This window comes from Lissotriton vulgaris, chromosome 9, assembly GCF_964263255.1.
Source record: "Lissotriton vulgaris chromosome 9, aLisVul1.2, whole genome shotgun sequence".
NCBI classification, from domain to species: Eukaryota; Metazoa; Chordata; class Amphibia; order Caudata; family Salamandridae; genus Lissotriton; species Lissotriton vulgaris.
The window spans coordinates 672281570-672292605 of record NC_141697.1 but is presented as its reverse complement, the minus strand read 5'-3'; the positions used below and the strand labels follow the sequence as shown (position 1 = coordinate 672292605).

Genomic DNA, 11036 nt, shown 5'->3' with positions numbered 1-11036 from the left:
TGATGCTAAGAGCAAAAATAATCACCCTTACCAGTGGATCCTCAGTCTCTGCCACAAAACATCATTGAGCCGTTCCATACCTTCTTTACCCTTTGCTCGCTGGAAATTGTGTCTGTCCAGTGCTAACATTCTCTATTCATGGACCCCTCTTCTCATCCCTATACCTTTTCCATAGGTAGTGATCTAAGCTTCTAAAAGTTCTAGATGATGGCTCTTGTTCTGGGCTGGGAAAACCGCTTTCACAGTTAAATGCACAAAATGTACACAGTTCGTGCTGAGCCACAAAACCAAATTCGTGAAAATATACCTTCGCAACAAAGCATTAACAAATCTTGCGGGGCGAATTTGTAGCCCCCTCACCTATGCAGGCTCCGATAGTGCCAGTTTGGGATTGCTGGTAAAAAGGAAGAGTGTATCTTCCACATTTGGCCACTGTAAACCATTGCAGAGAAACATTATAGCATAAAGCTCAACCTGTGCTTGTATTTTCTCTCTTCAGTTGTGCACATGGAGTCGGTAACAGCTGAGAGAAGCTTAGCTAGGATGCAGGTTTGGGATTCTGTTGACCACATTTATCAGCTATGGGATGGTATTTCACTCTGATAGATGTTGACCTTTTTGGGGATTAACAAGTTTCTCTTAGCAAATCAAAGGGAGAGGTGCTGCATTTTGGGAAATAAAATTTCACTCTTAGACCCCCGATTACGGTTGGTGCAGAAAAGGGTGCGGTAAAAAGTACCCAATTATGATTAGTGCTCTAAATATGGGGTTTAGCATGCAGACCACCAAAATCTGCTGTCTTCTTATTAAGAGGGTATTTTCCCTCGTTATATTTCAGCAGGTTTTGCCTGCTGGAATGTATGGAGGGAGTGCTGTGGTTATTGCACAGTTCATAATGTCACAAATCCGATAGCAGGAGTTTACACAAATATCCCGATTAATCGGGCCAACTGAAATCAGGGCCTTAGTCTTGATGCTTCCACAGCGCCGGCAATCAGTGTACAGAAGACAGCAGTTGAGGCCAATGTACCTGTAAAACAGATCACAGGTACAAGGTAGACTGGAACATTCATTGCACCATGATAAAAACAATAGCATTCCTGCTTGCGCTGAGCTAAATACAGAGAGATCTTAACACAGGCTGAGCTTTGCACTTTTGCCATCAGGTGTTAGCGGGACATAGAGAGCATTTGACCAAGTTACACGTCATACGCCTCACCTTGACGTCCCAAAGTGAGGAAGCAACCTCTGGGTCATGCCCAACTCAAGCCAATAGCCTCAACTCCTTCCTTCGGAGCCCGTGCCCCTGAGCACTGATGGCAGTTGTCGAGGCAGCATCTCCGCTCCCACAGCCGTGCCTGGTCACCTGCGAAAGGCTTTCCGCACCCATCTTGCTGCCATAGGAGTGTCAAAGGCCAGGTAAGGGGAAAAGGGTGTGGGAAATGGGATAAGGGCGATGAGAACATGGGGAACAAGAGCCAAATCTCTACCCTGAAATACTAAAAAGTGCTATGTGGATTCAGCCGGCATCGTTAGTAGATCAGAGGACCACAGTCATACCCCTTTCTCCAACCCCCTGCTTCTCGGCTATAAGAACATGCAAACACGACATGCAGAATTCATGTCAAACATCACAAAATACAAATTGTACTATTTTAAAAAAGCTTCTAACAAACGTCGATAATTATTAGACATACTATAGTGCTATGTTTTTTTTCTCTTTTGATGATTACTTTTTCAGTAGTCTTGAACTGTAAACGCTCTAAAAACGCTATATTTCTTATCTCAACGGCTACACTTTCTCTTTAAATTATGTTTGGCACTTGTTAATGGGTTGATATACAGTGAGCCTTCTTTGATTTCTCTTTTTTTGTTTTTCTTTAAAAACCGCAAAAAGAATAAAACCATAGCAGGTACATGTATTTTGGCACAAAAGATTTCATGTTATTTTTCTATTGTTGTCCATTTCTTTCTCTCGCTTATTCCATTGCAAGTTTGATATGTAAAGTTACGATAACTCCCAGCAGCATTTTTCTACATTTGAATTATTTCTAAACAGTGCTCTTGGGAACAGCAGTGCAATGGGACACTTGCAGAAAAGCAGCCTGCATAACAGGTGGGAGTAAAGATGGAAAAAAACAGGAAATGGTGATTTATCACTACGAGCATTGAACGGGAAAGGAATGAGATTGCCAGCCGGTGCGGTTTGAAGGACTTCTCATATATCATCCATCATAATCAAACTGTCCTCCGAGGCAAAGTTAAATGTGACTAATGAAGATACCTGACAATATGAGGTCGTTGACTAATAAAAAGGGCTGGTTAGGATAGTTCAGTGGCTGGATAGGTCAGAAAGCTGACAGACCTGCCATCTATTACCAAGGACCATGACTGCTTAAGCAAACATATTCAACTTTTAAAGATGGACGCCAAGGCCGGTCAGACAAGGTTAATAGTTATTTGATTCTGCTGCCCTATCACGAGGCTGGCACAATTATCGTTGCTTAATGCACAAGATCAATGCCTAACCAAATTTAGCAGACCAATCAAGGTGGCTGCCTCTTCAACCTGAGTGACCGGGTGAGATTCATAACTGCAAATCAAGGGTGGCGATCCAAGGAGCTGACAAACCTAGGTTGGAAGACAGTACAAGATGGCTGGTTAACCAAACATGACTAGCTAGTCAAGGTGGCTGACTAGGCATGATAGACGTATAGCTATACATGGCAGATGATACAAGGTGGTATAGTACCAGAATATCGCAATGAAAATAATATGAAAGAAATATTTTGTCCTAAATATAGTTTAGCACAATATCGCCCAAATAGAATAATCATAGAAAATACGTACCCAATGGGACAATATTTTTGTCAAGTATATTTAAGACACAATATTTCTGTCATAGTAAATTTTTGTTGAATATATTCTGACTTAGAACCTACTAGATGAATGTCTAATGAAGAAAGCTGACTAGAAATTGATGCACTGAAGATTAACACTAGTATAAAATACCAGTCGCCTTCTGGAAAAGATTTCATAAACGAGGATGAAGGAATTGCCTAATAAAAAATTATTTGTGGGAATTTACATGAATTTAGTAGATACAAAATGTACTTCTAAACTAAATAGCATTGCACTGCTGCTGTATGGTGAACTCCCATTCACTTGAAGCAACTCTTCTGTTTGTGTACTTAATGCTCAGTGCAAAGAATGCTACTATATTGCTTATCTTTGATATTATTTCACATTTCTGATCTCTACAAAAGAATCTTTTGAAATCAGAGCAGGGATAGGTCATGGGGTACACGAAGACACCAGGTTGTTACAGCAAGATTTTCAGCTGGCTCTCCTCAGCATTTAATAGAGGTAGCCAGCCCGACTTGCTTCAGAAGGCACTGCCCAATAAGCAAGCTTACCTCCTTTACATTTATCATCACGTTTCTACATTGGGATAAAATTCATATTGCTGGGAGTATCTGACCTAGGTATGATTTTTGCCCAAATTAACATTGCTAGTCTGGCCATTTTTTCCCTTTCTAGGTGGTATTTGAAACATGCTAAGGGCGCTCTGGTGGCATGAATGGTGCACTTTCAACAACTCTACACAGAGAACTAAATTGTTCCTCGATCACTGCAGTCCAAATGATTATGATCAAAACTTATTTTTGGTTCAAATTTCTAACAACTCTTATTATCCATGAACTTAAAAAAAGGCAACAATCTAATTTTTACAATGCCCAGATTTGCATCGATAAATAATATCTTTCTGCCAAAATATTGTATCCAGAATCTTGACTACTACAGCAGCATGAAAATAAGCAAATATAAATTTACTGTTCTCATATCCACATACTTGGAAACCTGATTATATATATGTGTGATCAAGACCGTATGAATGTGGTCGAAACGCGTCATGGACAATGCATTTGTTTTTATATGTTTAATGGATTAAGATAATAAAATAAAATCTCGCACCTTGCAGGAGTCTCTGCCTGGTTCGTCAGTGAGGTATGTTCAACTAAGGACCGGAGTGTGTATATATATATATATATATATATATATATATATATATATATATATATATTATATACTTATATATTTCCTCACTGCGTTAGATAGATAGGTTGTTATTTTCCCTCATGGTTCTTGGGGTAGTTGAGATTCTGAATTCAATATTTTGGCAGGACGATATTAAAAACTTGAGCTGCCTGGGCAAGTATGTGGAGATGATTTAAGCAAGATGGGAGGTTAGGAAACCTCACATACTAAGCTCAGCGGAACTAATATTCCAATCTCTATTGGGATTTCTGCAAAGTCTTTTACATCTCAAATTATTGAGTACCTCCTCAATGGGTCTGTGTCATTGTTATTTAAAATGGCTATTCATGTAATCTCCAATTTGTTTCCATAAGTACAAACCTTATTTTTCCTGTCCTTTACAGAAGCGCCTACCAGACAGCATGTATGCAGTGCATAAGGAAGGGTACCACCTGTCCTTTGATTTTCCTTTGATGCCAACTGATGGGCAAACTGATTTTGAATTCCTCAGCACACCAGATCAAACACTTCTGCTAGTCACCTGGTGAGAAATAGCATTTTGTGCACAGAAAGTGGAGAAATAATCAGACGTCACTGTAGATGGAGGGTTGATTTTATCATAAAGTGAGGTGAAAAGTTGCTATATGTTATCTCTTGTGGATTCAAGAGTATGTAAGTTGCCTTTTGGAGCCATTTCTCTGGGAGCTTCTGTTTACGGGTCTGATGGGGAAGAGTGGCAGCACACTAGAGACCTTTTGGATTTAGACCGTTGAGAGACAATACTTAGCACTCACAAGCAGGGGAAAAGACAATCCCCTCAGAGCCAGAAGAAATAGGACAGACTTATTAACTACGGTGAGTACTCCTAGTGAATATGAGGATCGCCTCCTTAAACTTGGAAACCATGGCACCCCATGACAGTGTGTGAATAACGAGAGGTAGCATGTGTGTGACCGAGATCAGGCTTTAACCAAATCACTGCAGATTAACCAGCTTCTGTAGCAACATGGCTCAAGGTGATCTTCTGTAAGGGCAGGGCAAGACTAGACAGCATCCTTTGAAAACCTGGAGCACCACCTCTCAAAGAGTGTCAAAAAATACACCATGTGAGAAATGACGAAGGACCCTGAGGTTTAACCCAGGGACATATGTTTTGGGCTTGGTGAGTTCTTCACAAATGGTGTGTACTGTTGTCATAAAAATAGATGTGTGAGTGTGACTGAAATTGCGGAGGGGCTAAGATGATTCAGAGAGATATCCCACAAAAGTGGGTCGAAACACTTGAGTGTTATGATTATGTAGGTTTGTGGACAGAGACTACACCGCATGTGATCAAAAGTTAGGGAGTTAGGGGCATGTTCTCAGAGGTTACAAAGACCTGAGTGAATAGATAGCATACGAGGATCCAGGTGTATTTTGTTTTTTCTGGTGACCTGAGAGCTTTCCTGGACTGCAGGGGAAAGAAGTGACAATTACGCTAACGAGTAGGTGTAAATCACTGTTAACAATTCTATTCGGAAAGATAACAGTTCAGGTATCTTCTTAATACTGTGTAATCCACAACAACTGGTGTTGTGGAGCGGTAGGGGGCTGCGTCTACTCATCAGATCAATATAAGTGAAGGATAAGAGAAGGAATTCATGTTTCTTGGCAATTTACTTTGGGTACTCCCTCCTAAATAAAGAATTTATTTTTGCTGCCTTCTACATAGGCCTTAGGTGAAGTTCCTGAGTCAATCGAAGCACAGAAGGGGTGATGTGCTCTGTGTTCATCATAACATGAATATCGGCTACCTTTCTTGGATATCGGAGCCACATGGAATTTGTGTGGGTGCAGCACCTAGTCACGGGAAATACGTGAAAGTGAATGAACGTCCTCATATACCCGCACATGTGTGCAGCCTCTTGTGCAAGATAATGAGACAGTCATCATCATGTATGCACCTTCACATGGATCATGAAGGTAGCCACAGTGAGGAAGTTTCGCTGCTACAGTGAATGCTCTGAAACATTTGTGTAGTTCCTTTTTGGCAACCAATTGTTAAGAGTTACCTTTGACCCCAGAACTATCAAGTTGAGCACGTGGCACTTCGTATAGCACCTGCTGCTCTATAGAAAATGCACAGGGCTTTCAGCTTGGAACAGAGGTTGACTCTTACACTAATAAGTGACACCAGTTATTTACCTTTCTCGCACTCACATTACATTCTGTGGTAATAATCTATTTGGAGTCGAGGAATGTATTACAGATGAAGCCCAGCCTTTTTATAGTATGTACAGCAGGTTAGAGAATCAGCTTGAGTCTAAACTGGCAGAACGGCTGATTATAAGCCTAACTGCGGAAGCTGTAGTGGGGTTTAAGTACTTGATCCAAAAATGTGATTTAGTGGAAAAAAATGTTTGCCTAAATAAATAACACCCTCTTTATACAGCCCATCACTCCCCTAATATAATGTTCTTTCAAATATAATACTGTTCTGGTAATATACCGCGTCAAGCTCAAGTATTAATTATCACAAAATGTGCTGCTCCTGAGAGTCCAGGAGTAATTCAAGTGCCATATCTTTCAAAAATGGCTGCAAGCCACTAAGTCAGTTTGTCCATTTTAGGCTTGTTCATGTAATACCCTCTGCTCCCTGATACATCAGTGAAGGCGAGGGGGGAGACACCCTAGAAAATGCAAGTCTATTCTTCAGACATCTTTTGATCACTAATCTTGAAATCTAAAATAAAGGAGGTTTACGGTCCCTCTCTGTGTATTTGTTCCAGTGTTATCAATTAAGGACTGCATGTCCCAGAAACCATAGCAATGTCAGTTGGGGTTCTTAACGCTGCACTCTGTAATACAAAGGAAATACATTGGATTATGCTAGTGCCAACTGAATTTAAATTAATATTTCCACTCTGACATACACTAGAATTGGATTTTGGGAAATTCAGAAAGGTTATAGTCGTATGTGGGTTACATAATTTGGTTTCCTTGGCCAAACAGGACTCATCAAATTGAGATTTATCTTCTGCAATAGGGAGTAAAGATATCACCCCCCCTCCCCGCCTCCACTATTTCAACAAAGCTGTAACACAAACTGTCCCAATGGCACAACATGCCAAATCAAATCTTTGCCTGCTACCACCAAAAGTGTTACAGAACGTGACCTGTTGTGCCACAGGATGTCTCCAGCCTTGCCATGCCACAGGCAGTTTCCTAACATGCCATGTCTGAAGTCTCTGAGGTTGATCTCACAGGAAGTGATGTGTAATATCGAAGGGTGCCTCGTGCCATGCTGCTGTTTCAAGTGCCTGTTTAATACGAGGAAGATCTCTCACTTCATCTTTGACAGGTGATGAAAATTGGTCACCACAGTCGATAAAGGCTTTCAAGGGAAAATTTGGCAGGGTTCTATTCACTAATATTTTAATCAAACCCTATCTATCACTCAAGGTCTTTCTCCACTCAGAAAAACACATTATTTTCCCAAGGGCATTTGGGAAACCCTACAGTGTGAAACTCTGGTAACTAGAACTTACCACATAATGCCAAATATTCATCCTCAATTCTAAGAAAGATGAGCTGTCACCTTCCTTTAGCAGATTTGAAGAACACTTCAGATCAGCTATGGGCATGGGGCAGGCTATTGTCGGAAGGCGCACAATAAGGAATTCACAGAGGCAGGCCTAGGACCCTTTCAATAGTATTTGAAATACTATCCCTTAAAGAAATGCCAGCTACACGTTTTACCTTGGCTCCGATCATCTGGGGTTGTGATTCAAAAATCAGAACAGGTGGCAACCATATCCAAGCTTAAACTATACACAAACACTACAGCTAACTCCGTTTTGAAATAGAAAGAACCCAACAGAAAATAATCAAGGAGGGAAGTTAATTCTTTACCACATGTGTGATAAAGGGGGCTACATTTTTAGCTGGTTTAAATACATTAGCATTATTTGGACACATGTTGGCGCCCTTTTCCAGAAGTTCTGGAATAACTCTCCCCTAAAGTTATCGAGAGGAATTTCAGTCTGTACGTTAGTAAGACAGTGCCCCATTTGAAAGAGCCTTAATGTTAGACCCTGTTGTATTCAAATAGATCTTACTTCCCTTAATCCTACAACACTATTTAAGAGGTTTTCTGAGTTTGCTTCATAATAGGTTAGAAATAACCACTGCTACTTTGTTCTCCCGCAAGAACACCCGAACTAACAGAAACCACGCAGCAGGAAAAATCCCCAAGCAAGTTTAGCTCGCCCAACTGCCTCCCTCGCCCACCCTCCTGAAACCCCAAAGCGCGAAGGAGGCACTAAGCATAGATTGCAAGAGAACATATAGCTGAAAAAGATATGGGGAAATAACGGTAAAACATACTTGTTTTTCGTTTTCTATTAAAATTAACAAAAACTGCCATATATACATATCACATATTGTCAACGGGTTCATTGGCAAACCATATATTAAGCAAGTGATAATTTGTTTTTCTTTGAATTCTGTCTTGACATGTGTTCCTGCTGGTCCTCCCAGACTGGCCCTAACAACTCTACACATTAGCCTCCAATAAGGGGGAAGCTTCTTGGGCAGGGTTTATTTTATTACCCCACTTTTTGTGGGTTTGTGGCACGGACTCCTTGCTCATAGGTCACCCGCTGGCTGATGAGATACTGCGCGGCCTGCGTGGATGCTGGCGAACCTGTAATGGTGACCTTCCGGTTCCTGGTGCCTGGGATAAACTCCCCTTTTTTGGAAATTTGAATTCGGGCTCCCGTCAACTCCTGATACTCCACCAGAGTCTTGCCACCTTTCCCCAAAATAGCCCCCACCAGATTCTCTGGGACGGCAATTTCCACCATATCCTTGGCGCTCTCTGCCAACTTTTCTGTTGCCAAGAGTGAGCTGGCCATCAGTGGAGAGGTCGCACCCAAGTAACCGTTGGCGCCAGTGGCTGCAGCAAGTGAGCCCAAGGTAAAAGCACCCATTGGATTGCCTTGTGCAGCAGCTGCACTAGTAGAGGCATCATTGGCATAGGATGCAAGGAGGTTGGCAGCTGCTGCAGCTGCTGGGTTTGCACCAGCTGCCACAGCAGCAAGGACACCTGATGCAGCTGCTGAGTTGATTCCTAAGCCCATAGAGTTGGTGTTGTAGCCGTAACTGGCCAAGGTGTTGAGAGCTGTGCTGATTGCTAGAAGGTCATTTCCAGTGAAGCCAGGAAGTGCAGCTGGAAATGCACCCATTCCCGCCAGACCAGTGTGTCCCAGTAGCCCTGAGGCAGAGGCAGCAGCAGCTGCAGCTGGCATCACATCGGTGGAGTTGGCATATGGTGAACCAGTAGGGTTGGAGTTGGCAACAGGGCCAGCAACATTGGCATAGCTGATGTTGAGGCAGCTGCTGCTTTGTGGATCCTCCTGAATTTTCTGGACAATAATGTCCACTGCCTTGTGGATCTGCTCAGGCTCGCCGCTGATGGTCACTACACGCTCCTGCAGGTTTATGCCTTCAGGCTTCTGAGAGAGCTGTACCCAGGCACCCGACTGCTCCATAACAGCTTTTACTGTGGCACCGCCCTTGCCGATGATCAGCCCAGCTGTGCTGTTGGGGACGATTAACTTTGCCTGTAGGGGACAAATACAAAATGTGTTACTAAAAGTTTTCCAAGAATCATGAAGTAAGAGTGGGAAGAAAATGTTGTTAGGTTTTTTAATAGCCACTTCATTTACAGTGATTTGTGTGAATATGTGAGCAATCTCAGGTACTTAGTGATTTGTTGTTCCTTAAGTAAAGACTCAAAAAGCTATGCCTGAAACACCTTGCTATAGACAACAGTGAAAACATTGTATATCTTCCTTTTGAAGAAGGATTAGTAACAAATTACTTCTGATTCTCAATAAATTAATGTATCAGTAAGAGTCCCATAAGGGAACAATTCACAATTGAAGGATATAGCATGTGCCAAATTTTGATGTTCTGCAAACGCGGCCATAAACATGCCCTTCTTTTGACATATATAGTAATTTCTTTTTAATGTATAGCGTCTGCACATGTGAAAACAATCTACATTGTTCTTATCACCAACGTTTATGGGACACTTTGTTGAGAGTCATGTCGCACTACAGGATTATGGGATTCCCTCTACTGATATATGGTTGCTCAATCAATGCGACCCAGGCCGAACAGTCATTATAACAGGTTTATTCTCCTGCATAGGACCCCAACAGATTTGCATGTGTTAGAACACATGGCCAAAATTCGCTCAAATTATCCGGGAACAGAGCAGGAGAATCAATTTACATGAAAAAGTTCTTGAACATAGTTTGCCCAATTTCCACAAATTCACTCTCAGGTCCTGTCTCAACAGCCGTAGAACTTGGACCATTGCTCTCAGCCCATCCAATGTCAAGATTCACAGACAACAGCCACCACTTGAAAATGAAAATGTAAGTCTGAGGCTTCCATTACAAAATTTGCACTTGGCACTATAGGCACCAGCACTTTTCCAAATGTCTGAACATTTTTGTTTACAATTGTATTATTAGTGGTCATAAACTTGAGTCCACACTTTCATATGTATACACTAGTAGGCAAGTCATGGCTAGAACTAAAACCAAACACCTCTCCTTTATTGTATTATCTCCTTTATTTTAACAAAGAACAATTGTTATGAATCTACATCCCGTGGCCGTCATTCTGCTTGATTTCTGGACTTTTTGCAGCATGAAAATCACACCGAGCCACTCTTGGTGCAGTTCCGCACTCCCACCCTGGCAGGCGGGTCCTCTCTTAGCTAGGCCCAGGTCCTATTGTTCACTGTATGGGCCCAATACGCATTCCTATTGGGGAAGCATTTGGCTGGTCTTCAACATCGCTATGATTGCATCCTTCTGGTAGGGCCAGTTGTAGAACCAAAAAGCTTTAATGACTTTTGAATCCTAAATGGATTTTTTTCTCCTGAACTCTACTATTACTGTCCGAAGTTTGCAAGCTATTCTTTATGTATTTTCAGGTTAAAT

The 11036-nt window shown here is 41.7% G+C and overlaps 1 protein-coding gene across 2 annotated transcripts in view; it reads right to left on the bottom strand.

Annotated features, from left to right (window-relative positions):
• Positions 1-4102: 4102 nt before the first annotated feature.
• The window catches only part of LOC147692084 (RNA-binding protein Nova-2-like), a 168005-nt gene continuing 161071 nt past the window's right edge, over positions 4103-11036 (bottom strand). For both annotated transcript variants that reach the window (XM_086938389.1, XM_086938390.1), the window contains exon 4: positions 4103-9641. In XM_086938389.1, the coding sequence (XP_086794515.1) occupies positions 8625-9641 (1017 nt within the window). In that variant the 3' untranslated portion in view covers positions 4103-8624. The remainder of the gene's footprint in view (positions 9642-11036) is intronic.